A 22045-nucleotide genomic window follows, 5' to 3' on the forward strand; every position below is an offset into this window, starting at 1 on the left:
GCTTTTTAAACTTCGTGATCTTCAGGGATGTGCTGGCTAGACTTATGTCAACTTGACAGATGCTAGAGTTATCAGAGAGAAGGAAACCTCACTTGAGAAAATGCCTCTGTAAGATTGGCCTATAGGCAGCCTTATAGGGCACTTTCTTAGTGACTGGGTAGGGCCCAGTATTATGAGAAGAGCCATCCCTGGGTTGGTGGTTGTGGGTTCTATAAGAAAGCAAGTTGAGCAAGCCAGTAAGCAGCACCCCTCCATGGCCTCTACATCAGCTCCTGCTGCCAGGTTCCTGCTGTTTGGGTTCCTGTCCTGACTTTCTTCAGTGATAGGCTACAATGTGGAAGTGTACGCCAAATAAACTCCCCCCCCCCCCCCAAGTTGCTTTGGTCATGGTGTCTCACTGCAGCAACAGTAACCATAAGATAACTGAGGAGTGGCTCAGTGGTTAAGAGCGCTGGCTGCTCTTCCAGAAGACAGCTCCCAGAGCCAAATGGCAGCTCACAACTGTCAGTTCCAGGGGATTTGACGCCTTCTTCTGGTGTTCATAGGTACTAGGCACACATGTGATGCACAGACATGCATAAACAAAATCAATTTCCTTCTTAGAAGTAGGATACTACTGCTTTGTGAACAGAGTGATAGTGCATATAAAACAAGAACTTGGGTCTGACAGTGATCTCATCAGAATGGTTTTTGTGTTTCATTATTCACTTTGCACCCGATCACAGTCCCCTCCCTGTCCCATTCTTACAAACTTCACCCTCCCTCAATATACCCCCTCCTTCTTAAAGAAGAAGTCCCCTGGGGCATATTTTGGGTGGAAGGTTTGTTTTATGGGTGGGTTGATGTCCCCCTTCCTCCACTGGAAGTCTGGCCCGGCTACAAGAGGTTATCAAAATGTCTTGACCTTTCTTGTTGTTTTAAATTACCTTTGTGTGCCCTGGGGAGCAAACCCGCACTTACCTGCTGAGCCATCTCCACAGCCCTTGTTAGGAAATGTTTTGACAAGCATTGGGCATGATGGTGCATACCTAATACAAAATTTTGGAGTGAGGCAGAAGGATCACAAATCTGAAGCCAGCCTGAGCTACAGAGCAAGACCTTGCCTCAACAGAGAAAAATTAAAGAGACAACTGTCAAATGTGTGTAATGACAGGGTTACAAGGGGTCATTCCCCTTTATGGCCAATATTTTTGAAGTATTACTTTTATAATAGAGATTTTAAGCAGCACTTAAGCTTTCTTGGGAGGAATTATATCTGCTTTTTAAAATTACCCTTCAGGGGAATATAATGAATCACTGTCAGCCAATTGTATTTTTATTAAAAAGTATCTGCTTCAAAAATCATAAAAGTAGTATAAAATATTATCTCCAAAAACTGAAACTCTTTAATGTCTTTTTCTTAATAGCCCCTAACAACGGTAACCAAGAAATGTCAGCCTGGTTCAATCTGTTTGCAGACTTGGGTCCACTCTCAAACCCAGATGCCATTGGACACTCAGATGACGAGCTTCTGAATGCCTGACTGATATCATGGTAATTGATGTCACAGGTTCAGGGGTCTTGAGGCAACAACTGTGCAACATTTGCCTTTCTGAAGAGAAGTTCCCACTGCAACCATACACAGAAGCATGTGTTCAAGATAGAACGTCTGCCAGCCAACTCTGGTCAGAGGGTTGGAGCATCTGAGCAGACTGTTGTACTTAGGCTGGATTTGCAAGCTGTTGATAGTACGTGGATACTTTTACAAACTCCTGAGTCTGCAATACTGAGAAACCAAATTTATGTCCGAGTCACAGAAGCATGGTGTATTTCTTTGGAAGGTATTTTATACTTGTTACTTTGCTGTAAGGGGATAAAGAATAGGATATAAAGTGGCTACAGTTTGGGATTTTTCCTCCATAGTATTGGGTTTTTCTGTTGTGGAGAACAGCTCTAGATCTGGAAAGCTTTCTCCTCAAGTACAACACAGAACAAGATTAGAGAACTGTCTGTTTTACTGAAATTAGAGAGACGTGTGTTTACTTTTCTGTATCTGGAAACTAAATGCAATGTTCCCTTTCATTCATACGCAGCCGTGGATACGCTTAGTTCCATTATTAAGTTTTCATGGGAAGATAGCAGGATGCAAAACCCATCACTTGTAGAAATGGGAAAAGGAATCTACAGGCCTGTTTCACAAACTGCGGCAGTGACACTTTGTTCTGCAAAGAGCAAAGAGGACAGCACTGCCTGCCTGGGCAGCAGTCTTGCTGAAACCTCCAGAAACTTCTAAGTGAATAAGCAAGGCACTTCCAAACCCCTCATCTTTATAGTTATATTCTAACTCATTACATGCTTTAACCCAGAGGCAGACATGGAAATTCTACAGAAAGTTAAGGAGCATCCCATGTTCTTCCTTTCGGTCTAACTCCCAAGGCGCCATTTGATCACTAAGCAAAAGCTATTGGCAGAGGACGTAGAGTCTAAGGTTTGGAGGGAAGGCCATTTAGTGGCAGCTGGGCAAGCTGGCGAAATCATAATGGATTACCACTCGCTCACTTCCTGTTCTTTCTTGTCCACCCTTTAATTTAGGGGTAGTTTCCCAAGCGTTCTATCATCCAGTCCACTGTAGCTGACGTCCCACAAGGGACATTTTAATTAAGTTGTTTACTGTGGTTTTTATGGGCTTCTAGTCATTAGCAGGTTGATTCAGATTGAAATTACATGTAATGTCCAAGCCATGGTATAGAGTGAGTTATTTTTAAGGAGTAAACCAGAGTGGGTAGAATGCAATCCACTCCACACACTCAGCAACCTGGCTGAGCCCTGTGAACTGCCTGGGCTCTCTAGAAAGCCAGCATCAGGTCACTGGTGCACAGGCTGCAGACTCACCTGAGGGTCAAAAACAAATTCAGACTTGTTCCCGACTATCTTTAGTCTTAACAAACTATTATCTCTTCAAAGGCACTGTCCTTCTGTTCAGTGGAAATTTCTAGAACACAACACTGTCATTGTTCTGCCAAGATTAATCACTAGCATACTACTATGAATCACAGTCTAAGGCTATGCCCAGAGCAACCACTGCCATCAACCTCAAGAAATGATAACTCACATCATCTATGCTACTTTTCCTTGTGAGAGGATTCTTCCAATGAGCTAGTTTACAGTTATGAGAACACAGTTATGAGTACTTACCAGAAAAGACAGATGCAGGGAAGGCATAGATTATCCTAAGAACAACTTTGTCAAAAATGGGTATCTCTTTTATCTAGTAGGGAAACACATATGTTCTACTTTATTTTATTCCAGATAAGACTTCACAGAAAGTTAGACAAGCTCCAGCACAGCCACATCTGCCTTCTCCTCAAGAGACACAAGAATGGCAGGTCATACTATCAGGTGTAATTTGTATTTTCTGAGATTTGAATTGTACAATATAGTTCTAATATCATTAGAAACAAATTGTATTTCAAAAAAATTAGATTTCATTATTTGCACATTGAAAGGAAATATATTTCCATTCTGAATAGTCATTTCACATTACCTCTTGTTCTGGATATTTATTTCACATTTCCTATCTAATAGATCTAGAAATATACAGAGCTTAAATCATTAGGATGCCAGTTTAAGTGTGCTCTCTCTCTCTCTCTTGAGCGTCTATTAATAAAGACTACAGAAGGCATAAAACAATGTGTTCTCTAAAGTGTTCAATCCAAATACAACTGTTTTCCTATTTAAATTTTTTTTTTTTTTTTTTTTTTTTTTTTGGTTTTTCGAGACAGGGTTTCTCTGTATAGCCTTGGCTGCCCTGGAACTCACTTGGTAGACCAGGCTGGCCTCGGACTCAGAAATCTGCCTGCCTCTGCCTCCCAAGTGCTGGGATTAAAGGCATGCACCACCACCGCCCGGCTTTAATCTTTTTTTAAAAATTAATTTATTTATTATATATAAGTACACTGTAGCTGTCTTCAGACGCCTATATGAGGGCAGATCTCATTACAGATGTTGTGAGATACCATGTGGTTGCTGGGATTTGAACTCATGACCTCCGGAAGAGCAGTCAGTGCTCTTAACCACTGAGCCATATCACCAGCCCATCCTATTTAAATTTTTGAGATTTACTTCTGGACCAGTCAAAGAATCCAAGAGAGGCTGATGAAAGACACCCCAAAGCCTAGCTGGACTCACTGGGTAAAGTACTTGCTGTGTACCTGCCTGTCTTAGGGCAAATATCGGGGGCCCACTGGCTAGCCAGTCCAAACAGTGAGCTCTAGGCTCAGTGAGAGACACCATCTCAAAAAATGGGAGACTGGTGAGATGGCTGCTCTTGCAGAAAAACCTCAAAAAATGGGAGACTGGTGAGCTGGCTGCTCTTGCAGAAAAACCTCATGTTCTACTTACATCTGGCTCCCAGAATCCACATTAGGCAACTGACAACTGCCTCTAAGTCTAGCTACAAGGAGATCTGGCACTGAGCAGCCAGCCTTGTCTTTGGTATTTAGTCAACACCATATTCTTCTCCACTCACTGGTGTAAAATAGCAAGCTACTGGCCAGAGTAAATACAAAATAAAAAATCAAAAGCTCTGCCTAAGCGTATAGTTAAGATTTTGAAGTGTTTATTTTTGTATTTTGTATTGTACATTTAAAACTTTCCACTAGCTAGGTATACCAGTGTGGTCCTTTCCTACTCTGTTCCATGACCTAGAAAAGTTGAAATGCATAGGTAAGCGGGAGGAATTCACACACCATTTTGCCTACTTCACACATGCTCTGGTGTCAGCTCTCAGTTCCTACGAGCTTGGTAAGACCTGTGGTACTCTCTTTGATTCAACCTCTCCTCAGTGGACAACGCCTGCACTGCTTCTAGTAAATTTTGCCCTACGGCTTTCTTGTCTCTTCTTGAGACTGAACCCCAAATAAACACCTAAAGAAGCATTAAAACTGTTACTTTTTTTCAGTTTCAAAGTAATAACCTCTAAAGGAGGCCAGGTGTGGTAGCACACACCTTTTATCCCAGCACTTAGGAGGCAGAGGCAGGAGGATCTCTGTGAGTTTTAAGGACAGCCTGGGGTACAGACTATGACCTTTTCTAAAACAAAACAAACAAAAAGAAAAACCAAAAACCAAAACCTTGAAAGCCACAAATTCTGGGAGCTGGAGAGATGGCTCAGGTTAAAAGCTACAGTTACTCTTGTAGATCCCAGGTTCAGTTCTCAGCAACTGTAAGGTTACAACTGCTCAGAACTCAAGTTCTTGGGAATCTGACACTCTGTTCTTGCAAGCAACTCTTATTCATCTAAAATTAAAAAATACTGTTTAAAAAAAGGGAGAAAAAATTATTCATGCCTTTATCCTGTTAGACATAACAGTACACATGCATGTGCACACATGCACACGCACGCACGCGCACACACACACACACAAAGAGATCCATTCTACTGTCTTCTCTAACACAGCAAGCAGATTTAACCATGCTGAGACCAGGGATGCAGTACATTGTCAAGAGTCTCTAGCACGCTCAAGGTGTTAACAAGCACCACTGTAAATATCTCAACAAGTAAAGGGAAAGAAAAAAATGTGATTGAATTTCAGATTCTCTAAAAGGCAATGTCTCTCATTTCTGTGGATACAGCAAAATTAAGAATAGTCACCAACTTCTTAGGTCATGAACTGGTATCTGTGGTGCTTTCTTTGGACCTCTGAAGCAGGCTAACAGGAGCTGTAGCAGGGGAGCCAAGTCCACGAGGAGGAGAGGCTCAGAGACAAGCACCTGCAATCAGATGACTGTTATCAGTGTTGGTGCAGGGTAGGAATACAAGGCTGCACGGTCCAGAATCCGTTCTGGAGATGGGACGTAGAAAACCACATTGGCACTTATTTCCCAGATATGATGAGTTGTTTACTTATTCCAGTTTTGTTATCTGTAAGACAGTTTCTTGTTTCTTGGGAGACCATAAAAATGTGATGCAACCAATACTGCCTGGCAACTGGTCTGGAGTTGGTAAACACTTTCTCAGTTACAAGCTTTGACTGGATTATATTTGAGAAGCCAAAATGAATTTCAGACCGTTCCTAAGATGGATTCCTCCCTCTTGGCTTTCTTATGACTAAACAAACTTACCTGACAAAAAAAAATTAAACAAACAAACAAACAAACAAACCAAAGCAAGGTGTTCACTTATCCCACTTGGGTGACAGCAGTTCTAGTCCTTCAAGTGAAAACCAAGGTTTATGAAGGTGACTTTTGGTTCCAAGTCAGTGACCGTTAAGCAGCACATACAACTTACCACACAAAATGTGTCAACTCAGGGTTGTTTCCCTCCAGACCACCTAAACCCTTTCCAGCAAGGCTACTTCAGGCAGGCTGAGACAAACACTAGTTTTTAATGTCTCAGCATTCATGACAAATCTTTCACAGTATGTTTCAAAAGGACTAAATCAAATCAAATCAACTGTGATCTGAATAAGAATGGCCAGCATAGGCTCATCTATTTAAGTGCTTAGTCACCACAGAGGGGCACTGTTTGGGAAGGATTAGGAGGCGTGTCACTGGGGGCGGGCTTTAAAGTTTCAAAAGGCCATGGGAAGTCCAGTGTTGCTCTGCCTGCTGCCTGTGGATCATGATGTAAAGCTCTCAGTTACTGCTCCAGCACCATGCCTATCTGTCTCTTGCTGTGATGACCAGGTACTAAACCCCATTTAAAAGCTTTTAGCATCATTAGCGACCATATGTATGTATGTATGTATATACATACATACATACATACATACATGTGTGTGTGTGTATGTATATATGGTGTATCTAATGCAGTAGTTCTTGCTTCATTATTATAATCCTCAGTAAGAAACAATTGTACATTATACCCTGCTGTGTTTCTCTAACAGTTTTGGGGTAGTAGACAGCTCCCCTAGCATGCACAAGCCAGAGCTTAATTATCCACACTGGAACAAACAAACAAACAAACAAACCCCACACAAAAAAGTCTCCTTAGGAGAAAACTTGTTTTCTATTCTGCCAGGTAGACTTATTTAATTCAAGACTAGACAATGGTTTAAAAACACTGAACCAAAGAGTTACAAAGGCTACTCATTAGTCTAATAGTACCGTGTTGCATTAGAAAAATTTAAGATAGCTTAACTTGGGTGTGGTGGTATATAATTGTAATCTCAAATACTCGAGAAGCTGAAGCAGGAGGATCATGAGTTTGAGGCTAGCTTGGGTGGTGTAGTAAAGGCTGTGTCAGAAAAGAAGCAGGTGTGTGTTAGGGAAGTGTTCAAGTTAAATGGCAGTGTGTGGCATGTGCAGAGTTCTGGGTTTACTTTGTACTTAGTCTGTTGCTTTCCTCCTGCCTCTTCCTCTGCAGTGCTGAGACTAAAGGTGTGCCCCAATATGGCTGGCAGAATGGAGCATTAAATAAGAGGTCAGTAACAGTTATGAGGTTTTAGTATAGAAGTCACACCATGTGGGGCTGGGATCTGAATTCAGTGCTCTTAAAAGCTGAGCACTCTCCAGTTTATATATCTTTTGAAACAACCTTACAACACAGCTCAGGCTAACCCTGAATTTGTAATCCTCTTAGTCTTCCACATACTGGGACTGTGGTGTGCCACCGTGCCTGACTCAGAAATAGACTTTAATAATTTTAAAAAATATGATGATCAAGCTCCTCTCACTTATTAAACAGGGCTCCTCCTACTAGGTGGTTACATGACAATCTTCACAGAGCTGATCTGGCCAGCTCTATTCCATATAGACCAAACAATCTTGCAGTAATTAAACAAACAGAAAAAGACTCAAGAACAACAGACTTTATTTGAACATAGGAAGTTCTATTCCCTGTGACAAAGCAGTAAGTGCTTAGGTGCAGGGACACAGTCCACACAACAATACTCATCATCGCTGGAAATGCTGTTGGGGGGGGACTTTGTTATAACTTTTAAAAATTGCATTAAAAAAGATTTACATCAACAGAGACAAAGATGCAGAGTTTAAAAAACATAAATTATGTATCTCCAACAGGACTGTATAAACAAAATACTGTTCAGAGCCACTCTGCGGGGGTCACTAATGAAGGCAGAGTAACCAGAAACCTTAAAGTGCAGAGTTAAGTATCTTGGCTTTATTTTGCAAATTCAGCACTTCCATTGGTCCAGTTTTGACACACCCCAAACCCAATATTAAGGAATGAATCTCAACTTTACAAATTTAGTAATGGCAATTTTACTTTAGTTTCCTTGAAAGAAAACCCTAAGATCTCAGTTCAAATCCCAGACAGAGAAAACGCTACATTGTGCCACTTGTTTTTAGACCTTCTTCTAGGAAAAGCCAACTGTTTCTTTCATTGAAACATAAAAAACAAACAAACAAACAAAAAAACAAACAAACAAAAAACAAAACAAAAAAAAACAACCCAAACCAAAAATAAAAAGCAGCCTTTCCCTGTTGCCAGCTACACCCCAGTTAGCAACAGCATCTACAGAGAGGCAGGCTTGGTTATGGTCCTAGGTCTAAGTGAGAAACACTGTAAACAAAAATGAAGAATCTGGTATAGAAAAAAAAAAAACCACCTGACATTCACACCCTATTTAACCAAAGAAAGCAAAACTACTAGTTTTTTAAAACACAACTGCCCATAAACTGGTGATAAGTGACAGACTTACAGTGTCAGAAGCAATAAACCCGAGGTTTATCACTGCAAGGAGGAAACTGCTTGAGGGTCAAGTATAACTAAGACGGGCAAGGAACCAGGGAACAGCGCCTTCAGTCAAAAAATACATGCCACCCACTGTTACTGCAATGGAACAAAATTCTTTTTAATTAAAAATTTAAATTAGAAACTGGGAAAATAAGCCAGTGACACAGCACTTGCTTAGCATGCACGAGGCCCTGGGTTTAATCCCCAGCACTGGAAAAAACTGTATTTGCATGGAAGCTAGTCTACCGCTGTACAGTTTCTACAGAATAACCTAATTCTGGAGTGTGGCTTGTCAATGTAATGCCCACTCTACTGAGAGTAGATCCAGTTTTAAAACCAAGCACCTGGGAATTAGGAGTTAAATAAAATAGCCAGGTGAATCTGTGGTTAACATACACTAAGACTGCAATGAAGCTTAGATGCTTAAGAATTAGCCCTTTGGCTCTGGCAGCTTAGAGTTTTTGTTTTTCTTTAGATCTCAGGAGTGTTTGTTCACCATGTAATTCATTTACTTGCAAATTCACAATCTTCTTCCAGCCAAACCTTAGACTAAAGTTCTACTTCTAGGAGCAGATGCTGACCTGAAACCTGTCGCCCTCTGTGTTACTCAAGGATGCATGTGATGGCAGAGAGGTCAATCTGCCCAACAAGTATAACAGAAAAGGGAAAACTCTATTACAGAGTAAACTCTATTTGTAAATCGAGAAATGAGGTGGTGTAAGATAAAAAAAGAACATCAATTTAACAGCATTCAAGTGGGGGTAAACCCACAGGATTAAAATGAAGACAAGCATTGTGTGGTGGCACACGCCGTTAATCCCAGCACTTGGGAGGGGCATCTCAGAGTGCCAAGCCAGCTTGGTCTACATAGCAAGTTTCAGGCCAGCCAGGGCTATATAATAAAAGCTATCTCAAACCCAAACAAAACTAAGAACCCTTGCTTTTAAATGCCTCCTTCTCTCTTGAGGTCAACTCAACAGGCTGCCAGTTGCCTCTCTTCTGTACTTCTGATACTGGTAAAATGGTAAAGTTGAAAGGCCTGACAAGGTGAAAAATTAAGGTACAAAAACGCCCAAACTGAGAAACAAAACCCAGCCACCAACCAAAAAGCCTACACTCCAAACAACTGAGGCTTTTATTGACTAAGAAGCTACAATTTTCTAGTTCCCAGGAAGTTAAGCTTTGGGTGGCAAAAGTACCAAAATGTATCAGTCTTCCTAACCCAAAACTGATGGATTTTACTTAGATGTTTGAATTTATCCAATTAACCTAAATATCCTTCCTTAAAATTAAGCAGAGCCCACTTTACATTGACTAGGCGTTCTAAGGTGACAAACACCTGGCCAAGAAGATGTACTGCTACCTCTTGGTTTCTCTTGATGGAATGACTGGACCAGTGGATGGAATTTGCGTTGGAAACCGTGGCCCTCTCATGCAGGGTTCACCGTCTACCTGTTGCACGCAGCAGCGTAAGTTAGCATCTACTAGAACAACGCTTTCCCAACACTGACGGAATTCAGTAATAAACAGCAGCTCCTTGATTTTATTATCACACACCTAGAAATTAAATACTGTCATGGGTCACTGGCAATGGTTACCAGATGAACTCAAATCCAAAACTGTAGAGACGTTCCAAAGGTACCTGTTGTCTAAGCGCCAAACCTCTGATCTTTCCCCCAGTGTGTGGAATGTTGGAGAAAAAACTAGCAAAATCTGTAAGTAGCAAATCACAGCGCCAATATATGAAGAAAGTCAGTCCTCAAGATCCTGCGCCTCCCAATTGCTACTCAAAGGATCGCACTCCTGGCAAACTACTAACCCTGACCAAATCCACAAGACAACACCACCACGGAAGCAGAGGAGGGAATCCATGCACAGCCTTTTCAGGGTCTCTTAGGGCTATATGATACAGTGATGATCAAAGTCAGACTGACAGCCGGCGGGGGAGGGCAACCACAGGACACACAGCTCACAGAAGACCAGAGAGCTCCATACTCCTAGCTAACAATCCACACTTCAGAGTTTCTTTTGGCTCACTGACTGTTAAAGCAACCTGTCTTCAGACTGACTGACCACACGGTGGAGTGTGGACAGGAGTAGTGCAGAAAACAGCAGTTTACAAATACTTCACTCAAATCACAAACTGTTGACATCAAAAAACATAAATCACATAATGTACGAATATTGCTTTTTATCTTTTTATATATACTTGGTTCAATGCATTACCTATTGATTCTTACTTGGGAGAAGAACACAGTCATGAGATTGACATTGCTGGGGAAATGTCAACAATCCCTTTGGTCCCAAAGCTGAAAACAGCAGAGAAAAGCAATATCTAGAAAAAGGAAACAAGAAACAGAGGCCACCAAAGGATCATTAGAACGTCCTGTTTGTTACTCTCAGAAAATGTGACACTGGTATTATAAAATAGTCGTTTTAATATAAAAGACGATGTTCTTGCAGCATCAGTCACATCTCCCTTCAGAAATCATGTTTGCACGGGTCCAGGTTTGTGGGTTTTGTTTTGTTTTTAAACAAGTCTAATTTGAAATGAATGAAAATGTGATTTTGTTCCTCCAAAAGTAAAGAAGAGACCTTTCAGGTTTCAGCTAGTGCTTGAAGGCCAAGTGGGCGAAGCACGCAGATGGCCTTCATGCGCAGGGCAGAGCACTCGGGACCACAGCGTCTTCCAGGAGCCTTGCTGCCACACACCACTGGAAAGCCAAAGCACTTCACAGCCAGCCGGGAGGACATGATCCCATCAGTCACCTGATCTGCAGGGTTCTTAACTCCCAGCACCCATAGCTGGAGCTGAGCCCTACCCTTCCGCTTCCTCAATGGGTTCTGGCGGTGCATGGAGGGAGGCAGACGGCAGGACTGTACTGGTTCCTCGAGATACCCGGTCTTGCTCCGTGTTTGTAGACAGGGAGGCCATAGAGATGGGCTGAAGCAAAGTGGTGGTCATGCCAGTGGTAACGGTCAGGCTGTGACCAGAGCCCTTGAGGGTAAGATCTGGTGTAGGGAGAAGTGGTTTGAGGATACTCACGAGGCAGAAAGCAGAGCCACTTTTAGGAATGAAATTCACCTTGTTTTTATCAGGACAGTAAAAGGCTGGAATCTCATGAAGTTGTTTTGGCCTGCATACAAAACAGACAACCCACTATTGTAAGTCACTCAATGCTGGAAATAAACTTATCATTTAAAAAATTAGGTCAATGAAAGATACATAAGGACAACTGAAGCTATGTCAGAAATGCCAAACCCAAAGGATGAAAATACTATCAGACATCTGATTTAATGTTGTCATGCACTCTCTTCACGAGCCCTGTTACTAAGAAGGGTTCAGGCTGACACCTTCATTTTATAGAATCTAAGATAGTCAGTAGGAATATGGGTTTCCTAAAGCAAAAGAAAACCCACATGCATAGAGACAAGCATGTCTCCAACATGATTGTTCCAAGATTATGAAGGGAGAAGACCAAACAATGGACTATATAAAGCATCTGGTTTTGTTTTTCCTAAATTCCACCCCTACAGGACTATGCCTTGATAAGCAAAGGCTTTCTTTTCATGTATTATTCTTTGTTTGTTTGTTTTGTTTTGTTTTGTTTTGTTTTGTTTTTTTTGCTATGTTTTGTTTTGTTCAAGAAAGTTCTTACTATGCAGCCTTGGCTGTCCTGGAACTTGCTATGTACACCAGGCTGACTTTGAACTCACTGAGATTCACCTGCCTCAGCCTCTACAGTGCTGGGCTTAAATTAAAACATGCACTTCCACATCCATTTTTTTCAAGTATAAGTAAAAATTTCTACATCAGTTATAAAGATTTTTCAGAGAAATATAAGGCAAATGTGAAATCAAATAATGAAAAACTTACAGGGTTGCTTTCGGTTTTTTTTGATGGTGGGAAAAGAACCTGAGCAGACTTTGGCCAACTCCAGTGTATCGACCATGGTCTGGCAGGCCTTGCCCTTCTATCCCATTTCCCTCTGCCTTGGTAAGAACCACTGAGATTACATCCTTAAAGCTAGCCACCAAGGTCTATTCCCTTATTTGGCCACTTCCTCCTTCTGAAGATGACTATCAAGATGCAGCAATCAAAAGCTTCCTTTGGCTCAATTAGCATGCTCAATTAACATGAAATATCCCATCCTAACAAGGGGTTGGTTTCCCCTTGAACTTTTATAAACTGCTGACTCCTCTCTATTCAGAGGCCATCCTTTTGTCCAGGACAACCTTCTCCCTCTTGTTCCCTTCCCCTTCCCTCATTCTTTATCATCTGTCTCTCATTTCCTGCTCTCTGTTCTTTGAGACAAACTAAACTTCTGGGAACTTGGTCTTGGGGTCCTGAGCGGATACTTTTCCTTTCAGACACCACCCCGCCCCCATGAATTTTATCTACTGAGTTATATCTTAGTCTTCAAAGTTTTTTTTTCCGAAGCAAACTTTTTCCCTGTTGTCAAGACCTTCCAAAATTATCCCAAAATATTTTTGTTCCTAATGGTATTCCATGAAAATTTAAACGTTGCAAATAACATAGAAATGTCACAAAATTAAAATAAAATCAAGGTGAGAGAAGACAACTTCGATGAAAAAAACCCTGTTATCAGATGATAAAAATATTGCTTCCCTCTGCAAGATGGATATAGGTGATCATTGCTAAGCTGTAAGTTGAGTTCAACTCCTGGAATCCAAATGACAGAAGAAAGCCAACTCCTCAAGCTGTCCTCTGATCTCCACACACTCTGCGGCACACTCACCCATGCACCTGCACGTTTGCACACGTGTACACAGAATCTATCAGTCAACCATTAGTTTTTAAAGTACCATTTACACCCTTCCCAAGGACAACTGAGTTCAGTACAGATGATAGTGTGCCAAGCTGTAAGGGATTCTAAGAGCAAAGTTCAAATTCTCTACAAGCAGACATGACAATCAAGAGTTCTTGGAGGGGGCTCTATAGACAAGCCTATTTCAATATAATTAAATTATATTTTAATTATTTGTAATTAATTAAATTGTACTTAATTATTAATTACAAATTAATTTGTAATCTGACATGATTTATGGATTTAAAATGTTATTTAGATAAGGGAATCCATATCATTATTTGACTGAAAAACTGTACCTAGCACAGGTGACCTGCAGGAGAGTCTGACAAGCATGGTAAATAAGGTTTGTAAAGGTTTAGAGGCAAAATGAGAAAGAGCTAACCTGTGACAGAGCCAAGAGTCTGAGAGAAGGAAGGTTTCCTCAAACCTGTGAGCCAGCTTTAAAGGATTAAATAACAGACTTGGTGACTGGGCTCCAACACTGTGTCTTCCTAACAATGCTGGGTACACAGACTCCACTGACTGGCACTGAACACTCCCAAAGACTCTGCAGTACAGTCACAGAACAGAGGAAAGCACAGTATTTATTTAAATCAATGGAAAGAACAGGTCAAGTACTGGCAGTATCTCTCACAAATGTTTCTGGTGTTTTATGAAGAGAACCATACTCAATTTTTATGTAGACTCTCACTTGTAAGAAACTCAATGTTACCTTTCTATAATAAAATGATGTTTAAATTTGAATACAGGTTTATTAGAGATGGTAAATATTTTTTACCTTCATCTAAATACCTTTTTTTTTTTTTTTGACCCTGAACTTCTGATCCTTCTGCTTCCACCCTGAGTGCTGGGATTACAGGTGTGAGCTACACCTGTGTATATGTGTGATGCCTGTCTGGCAGGTGCTGAGACCTAGAGCTTCATTTACACTTTTTTTTCTTTTTCTTTCTTTTTTTTTTTCCCGAGACAGGGTTTCTCTGTATAGCCCTGGCTGTCCTGGAACTCACTCTGTAGACCAGGCTGGCCTTGAACTCAGAAATCCACTGCCTCTGCCTCCCAAGTGCTAGGATTAAAGGCATGCACCACCACTGCCCTGCTTCGTTTACACTTGACAAGCATCCTAAGTGAGCTACATCCCTATCACAAAGGACTAGGTTTGTCATTAATTTATTTGCCTGATATCACCTTATTTAAAATTTGATAGGGCTAGGGATGTTTGTGCTGTATCTAGTTTAAAAAAAATAAATGGCTTAAGATATATGGTTCCCAGGATGAAGCTTGCAGTTCCAAACTACAAAAGTCCTTTAAAAAAAAAAAAAAAAAGGGGAGGGAACTTGAAAAGGGAGGGATAGTACTGAGCGCATTTTTTAAATGACAGAAATGTAAAAGCCATCATGGAAACAGTAATCAAAAATACACTGAGATTCTATATGACTCTAGTCAGAATATTCATTCTCAAGAAAACAAACAATGCTGACCAAGAGGCTAGGCCCTGCATGACTTTACAGAGGACTGGTGAGGGCGTAAATTAATGTAGCCACAATCAATTAGTGTAGAGATTCCTGAAAGAACTGAAAAGTCTACTACTACACCACTTTGTTCTACTGCTTCTGGCTACATACATTACTGTCTAAGCATGATCTGAACAAAGATAACACCAGCAATGATGCTAAAGTGCACAGGGAAAGACCATGAGATGTCCACCTTACACAGAGAACTCCAGGCAAAGAAGAATGATCAGAGCAGGAGGAATCATCTTCCCTGAGGGAAGAGCTTACCCATGTCATATTTAGGAATATATACATATAAATATATGCATGTAACAATTAATGAAAAATAGGCTATAAATATGAAGGAAAGATATATGGGAGTGTTTGAAGGAACAGAAGAGAAGGGGGAATGATATATTATCTCAAAAGTAAAATATAAAAAAAAATTTAAAAAGAACTCATGAAATTTCAGAAGCTAAAGATCCTTCCAAAGTATCCTTTGAAAATCTCATGCATCACTCTGAATTATCAGAAGATCCTGAGTGAACAACTGTTGATGCTTTTAGAATAAGAATGACCAAGCAAACAAACAAAAAAAACCCATGTAACTATTCAACTGACCTTATTTCTTTGATCTACATTCATCACCCCACCCTCAAGAATATAGTGTGATGAGACAATACTGAAACAGAATCCTGAGTGATCTCTCTGATGTAACAGAAAACACGACAGACACTAACCCACATATCAAATATTAAAAATCCTCTCTGAAAAGAAACACAACCATTTCTATATACTTAAGCATATTCTAATTGCCAATAAATAAAATAAAAGGTCAACTCAAAGATGGTGCTTTTAGGGGCTGGAGAGATGGCTCGGTTAAGAACACTCACTATGCTTCCAGAGGTCCTGAGTTCAATTCCCAGCAACCACATGGTAGCTCACAACCATCTGTAATGGGATCCGATGCCCTCTTCTGGTGTGTCTGAAGAGAGAGACGGTGTACCCATATACATAAAATAAATAAATAAATTTTTTAAAAAAGAAAAAGATGGTATACATTTACTTAATAAAATGACACCACTATATTAAAAAAAGGTCTGTGATGGTCTGAATAAGAATGGCTCTCCCAGGTTCATATATTTGAATATGTATTCAGCATAGACTGGAACTCTTTGACAGGATTACAAGAAATTAGGAGTTGTAGCTTGTTGGAACAGACACTGGGGATGTCTGTAGATCAGGATGTAGCTCTCAGTTACTGCTCTATGACCATGTTGGTCACCATGCTCTCCACCACGATAACAGACTAAACCTCTGAAACTGTAAGTCAGCCTCTCATTTAACGCTTTTGGTCATGGTGTCTCTTTACAGCAATGTAACAGTAACTAAGACAAGATCTAAACCAGTATTTTTCAAGTTGAGCATAAAATCATCTGAGGAACTTGGTAAAGATTTATAACTCATCCTATCTCCATACACTGATTCATTAGACCTGGGGTGGGTAAAAGCTACAATTTTTGTAAATTCCCAAGTGACTATGATGCAGAGGCCAAAAACAAATCTGGAAAGGCTCTGATACTCAGCAGCCATCAGTTAAATTCATAGCTGGCATGGTAAAAACAAAACAAACAAAAAACCTACAACAAGAAGTTGCTAAAACAACAGACCTCAATTGTTGTCTAGAAATAGACAGGTACCAACCGCTAGTGCTTTCTAGTGTAGAAGCTAAGCCCATTCAGAGACCACATGCTTTGTGTGGCAGGATTATTCAGAATTTAAAGAGAGTATCAACAGGACGGTCCGTAAGAGGCAGATGGATTTCTATGAGTTCAAAGCCAGCAGTGAGACCATGTCTCAAAAAGAGAAAGAGAGGGAGGTCGGGTTGGGGGGAGGGGAGAAGAAGAAAAGTAAAAAGGAGCTAGAGGCAAAGCTCAGTGGTAGACTGCTTGCCAGACACACTCAAGACCTGGGCCTGATCCCCAGTGCAACCAATACATCAAGAGTTGGGGGGGGGGGGCGGGCTAGAGGGTGGTTCTTAGACTTGCTATCTAAGGTTGAGGCCTAAATACTATCATCACTTTCCAGTGTTCACCACTACTTTGCACACCTCATATATACTTATAATCCTGAAGCCATCACTTATAAAACAAGGAGACATCGTTAATGAAAACCCTACATTCTTTCTAAGCAAAGTTTGAGCTTTAAATCAGACACTAGAAACTGGAAGTAAGGGGTCAAATAAGAAAAGCTGCTAGTTTAAAATTCTGCTTCTTGGGGGCTGGGGTGGCTAAGCCACTATGAATAATGGCTGTTATTACAGAGGACATAGGCTTACCTACCAGCACCCATGTGTTGGCTCACAACCTTCTGGAAGTCCAGCTCCACAGGACCCACTCTTTTCCTTCTGGCCTCTATGGACACCTGGCACCCAAGTGGTGCAGACATAACACTCATATACAAAAGATAATTAATAAAAGTAAGTAAAATTCTGCTTCTAGGAGTTGGGAAAACAGCCGTGGCTATACTGTTTATGTAGCATGTGTGAAGGAAGACCCAGGGTCAATTCCCTTGGTACCACACACACAAAATCTGCCACTTCTTAAATTATCTTCTCACAGTATGGCTGAGCCTAAAGTATACTGGAATTTTTGAAGTATGAAATCACTGGAGACCAAAAAAAGAAGGCAAAACCTGAGGATCATCAGGTCTTTGAAAAAAGAACCACTCTGAGTAAAATCTGCACTTCACCTTAAGTAAGCAGATGCTATACCTACTATGTAAACCTGGTTGAATACAGATGTGAAAAGTCACAGAATATGCTCGCTCTAGGGAAGTCAGTCAGCCAAGCCAGTAACCTGAGCTCAACCCTCAGAACCCACATGGTTGGAGAGAATGCCTACTCTCACAAATTATCCTTTGCCGGGCAGTGGTGGCGCACTCCTTTAGTCCCAGCACTCGGGAGGCAGAGACAGGCGGATTTCTGAGTTGGAAGCCAGCCTGGTCTACAGGGTGAGTTCCGGGACAGCCAGGGCTATACAGGGAAACCCTGTCTTGAAAAACAAAACAAAACAAAAGAAACAAACAACAAAAAACAAAAACAAATTATCCTTTGATCTCCGCAAATACACATGCATACACAACCTCATGTGTTTCCATGTACACACACACATACAGGCATACTTTTTAAGGAAGATGCTTTTGGGACAGCTGAAAAAATGAGAATAACTGGATGTTAGTGGACATTAAGTATCACTCTGCAGTAAGATACTAATACATGGTTGGTTGGAATTCCAGGGCTATTTCTAACAAACATTGTTAAAACTAACAATTATGAAATCTGAGTAGGAGATACTAAGTAATCACTGTATTACCCTTTCAACTTATTTGAAAACTCTAACTTAAAAAGTGTGTGTGTTTATGTGGAGTACTTACGAGCATTCCTCAAAGACTTTGACCCTTTCACAGCCCTCTGGAGGTTCTCTTTTGAACATGTAACTGTTATTAGGTTTTGGTGAGGTTGCATATTTTGGCAAAGGAGAGTTGTTTCCATTCTCTGTAAGAAATGACATTGGATTACTAAAAACACTATTATAAAATGCATCAAAACACCATAATCAATATTCTTGAACTTCTGCAAGGAAGTACTCAAAGGCAAGCAGAATGCTTTCTTTATTAACACCACCCTAATAGTTACCATATTGCTGGCTTAAAAAAGAATCAATGTATGTAAATGTAAAAATAAAATATCAGTTTTGTTTCTTTTTGTTATTGTTTTTTGAGACAGGGTTTCTCTGTGTAGCCCTGGCTGTCCTGGAACTCACTCTGTAGACCAGGTCTGGCCTTGAACTCAGAAATCCACCTGCCTCTGGCTCCCAAGTGCTGGGATTAAAGGTGTGCGCCACCACTGTCGGGCCAGTTTTGTTTCTTTTCTACTTAGAAGTAATTACTTAGGCCTGAAGCACTGAATCCTCAGACTGCACACACACCTACCTGGCTACCATATATCTATGAACTCTGCAAATAAGCTCAGCCTGCATTTTCCCTAGCACATGATTCTGAAATGATTCTTCACTGGCTGCTTGCTATTGACTCTTGGCCTGCCCTGCAACTCTGCCAAGTGTCATCTTGATGTTCCTTTGCTTGGTCTCTGCTTTAGGTCAAAGCTACTATACATATCAAACACTTCCTTTTGCTCACAAACTTCCATAACCAACAAGAAGTAAATTCTACTATTTTTCCAAAACTCTCTCTAAACTTCCCTCAAAAGTTTCTGAAATCTTTCCAAGTGCACCTTATCAGAGGGACCAATTCATGATTCTGACAGTCATGTCCAGTGTTGATGTACTAAGTTCATACTACAGTAATTTAAATTTCTTGGCATATTATGTAACTGTTCTAAAAATTTCAATCTGTCTCTAAATTATAAATTCCTTACTGAAAGTAGTGCTATGACCCTGTTTTTTAATAAAAGAAACTACTGAAGCCATCAGTCATTCCTTTCTAAAAATCAAAAGTACCAGGAAACAAAACTATGGAATTCATACAAAGAGGTAGAGCTGAAGGGATGAGAAACCAAGGGGCAATTTTTGACAGGTATTTTCAATTCAACCTAGAGTCTGACAATTTTTTTTTTAGAAGTCCAATTACCGACAGTCTACAAATGTAGTTTAAAACCCAAACTGTTTTTTGTTTTGTTTCTTGAGATAGGGCTTCATATAGTTCTGACTGGCCAAAGATGATCTTGAGTGATCCTTCTCCTCCATCAAGTGCTGGGATTGTAAGTGTATACCATCACACCCTGCTTTAAAGCTCACCTTCTTAAACTATGACCCCATATGGTGTACCATAATTGAATGTGGGGTTATAAAAAAGCTGGCGACAATAAAAGATTCCTTAATGTAGAACAACCAGAAGACAAAGCAAACATCAAACACCCAAGGAAGGCCTGGCTCCCTGGTCACACAGCACATGTTCACTGCATGCTGGGCTCTGAGCAGAGCGCATGCTCTGTACCACACACCATCATACCACATGAACACAGGTCTCCTGAAATCCTTAAGCTTGGACTCAAGATTGTAAATTATGAACTACATTGTTTTTACTGTGTACATAGCTTTCTAACCTTATAAAAACATATTGGGGGCTTAGGAAGATGGTTCAGCAGCTAAGAGCACTCACTGGCTGCTCTTCTAGAGGACCTTGGTAAATTCCCAGCACCCACATAGCAGCTCACCTCTGTTTGTAACTGCAGTTACATGGCATACGACACTTTTACACAGACATATGTGTAGTCAAAATACCTAAGCATATGAAATGAATATATATGTTTTTAAAAATGATTTAAATGTGAAAAAGAAAGATGCCTTAAACAGTTTCTTAAAATTCTTTGTGTGGCATTTAAGTATTTGATTTTTAAAATTAATGTCTGTATTTTTGAATTTAGTTTCAGTTTAAAAATATTACATGACTTTTGCTTGAGATTAGGACAGAACTTCAACAATGTCTGAAACAGCCCTACACAATCTTCCACTGTTGTGTATTATGCAAAGCAGCATTCTTAGCGATGACAATTATATACTCTGAATGCTAATAAACTCACAAGAACTCTGGAGATGTTCTACATCATCCTCAGTAGAAAACTCAGCAAGACTGAATTCTCTGAGTACAATGCGGGTTATGTATGTATATTAACAGAGGTGTGGCTTTTTACATGGGTACTTTGGACCTAAACTCAGGTCCTCATACTTGTATACTAGGTGCTTTACCCATTCTTGGCCCCAAGATTTATTTTTATCTTAAACTGGGTGTATGTGGTGCATGTGCTCACACCCAAGCACATACAGGTGGAGGCCAGAGGGTGTCAAATGTCTCCCACTATTCAGCACCACCTTACTTTTCTTAAAATCTGTTCTGAGACAGGATCTAGCTCTGCAGCCCTGGCTGGCCTTGGATTCATAGAGCAGCCTGCATCTGTATCTCCAGTTCTTCCATCTTTTTAAATAACTTTACTTGTTATTAGTGTGCAAGTGTGTGTGCCACAGCATGTACATGGGAATCAGAGGACACCTGTGGGGAGTTGGTTCTCTTTCAGTGACTCAGAGTTTGAACTCCGGTTGTCAGGCTTGTGTGGCAAGTGCTTTTGCTTGCTGAACTATCCTGCCTTATTGAAGACAGGAGCTCTCACTGGATGTGAGGCTTGCCATGTTGGCTTGACTGGCAGGCCAGCGAGTCCCTCCAATGCTGGGGCTACAGACATACTCTATTATGCCTGCCCTTTACATGGGTGGAGGACACAGTCATAGCAATTTGTGATTCACTATCAGTTCATATTTGATTTGTACATCTCTTTTATATGCCTATGTACTCAGAGTCTCAAAATTATCTCAGGGAAAGGGTCCTAAGCCCTAGTTCAAAGTTCTGCTACTGCAAGATTCAAATGCTGAGGTGCCTGGGAGAGGCAGCCAGTCGGAGTGGCATGCAAGAGGTTCTCAACACACTTCTACTGAACTGAGTTTACAACTTACAAACAACTGTTACATCACTGTTTTCAAGTACACATGAAAATTATAATTAGGCTAACAGAATGTATTGCTCTGGTACAGGCCAACAAAAATAATCATATTTATTTTCAAAGGTAAAATTTTGTACCTAATATTTGAAATATTGACTTTAGGCTAGTTCTTATTGTAAGTATCTCCAACCTTTAAAAAAAATTTTTTTAAATTTATCATGCGTATGTCTGTGACCACTTGTTTGTATGTGCACTGACATGTATGCAGAACCTGTAGAAACCAGAAGAGGCCCCTACAATTAGAATGATAGATAGATGCAAAGCACCTGATGTGGGTTGGTGCTGAGAACTGAATCGTGGTCCTCTGCAAGATTAACAAGTGCTCTTAACCAGTGGACTACCTTCCACTCTCAGTACCCCCAATCTTGACTTTGCTTTGAGATAATCACGTTTATCCTTGTTAGAAGTATCCTAAACAGCATAAGTTGAAGGCTTCATATTTAATTAAGAATTATTAATAAAATCCCAATGG

General features: G+C 40.5%; 2 protein-coding genes across 9 annotated transcripts in view; one reads left to right on the forward strand and one right to left on the reverse strand.

The window, feature by feature from the left end:
- Positions 1–6189, forward strand: part of Ica1l (islet cell autoantigen 1 like) — a 56460-nt gene extending 50271 nt beyond the window's left edge. For 5 of the 7 annotated variants that reach the window (XM_076931837.1, XM_076931839.1, XM_034499186.2 and 2 more), the window contains one exon: positions 1407–6188. In XM_076931837.1, coding sequence (XP_076787952.1) covers positions 1407–1522 — 116 coding nt within the window. In that variant the 3' untranslated portion in view covers positions 1523–6188. Of the gene's footprint in view, positions 1–1406 lie in introns of all 7 variants that reach the window. The other 2 variants (XM_076931838.1, XM_076931835.1) reach the window with 2 other exon arrangements.
- Positions 6190–7775: 1586 nt separating this feature from the next.
- Positions 7776–22045, reverse strand: part of Fam117b (family with sequence similarity 117 member B) — a 71707-nt gene continuing 57437 nt past the window's right edge. The window contains exons 7-8 of one of the 2 annotated variants that reach the window (XM_034498304.2): positions 18435–18555; positions 7776–11814 (exon numbers count right to left, since the gene is read on the reverse strand). In XM_034498304.2, the coding sequence (XP_034354195.2) occupies positions 11496–11814; positions 18435–18555 (440 nt within the window). In that variant the 3' untranslated portion in view covers positions 7776–11495. Of the gene's footprint in view, positions 11838–18434; positions 18556–22045 lie in introns of both variants that reach the window. The other variant, XM_076931832.1, reaches the window with a different exon arrangement.

This window comes from Arvicanthis niloticus, chromosome 3, assembly GCF_011762505.2.
Source record: "Arvicanthis niloticus isolate mArvNil1 chromosome 3, mArvNil1.pat.X, whole genome shotgun sequence".
Lineage (NCBI taxonomy): Eukaryota > Metazoa > Chordata > Mammalia > Rodentia > Muridae > Arvicanthis > Arvicanthis niloticus.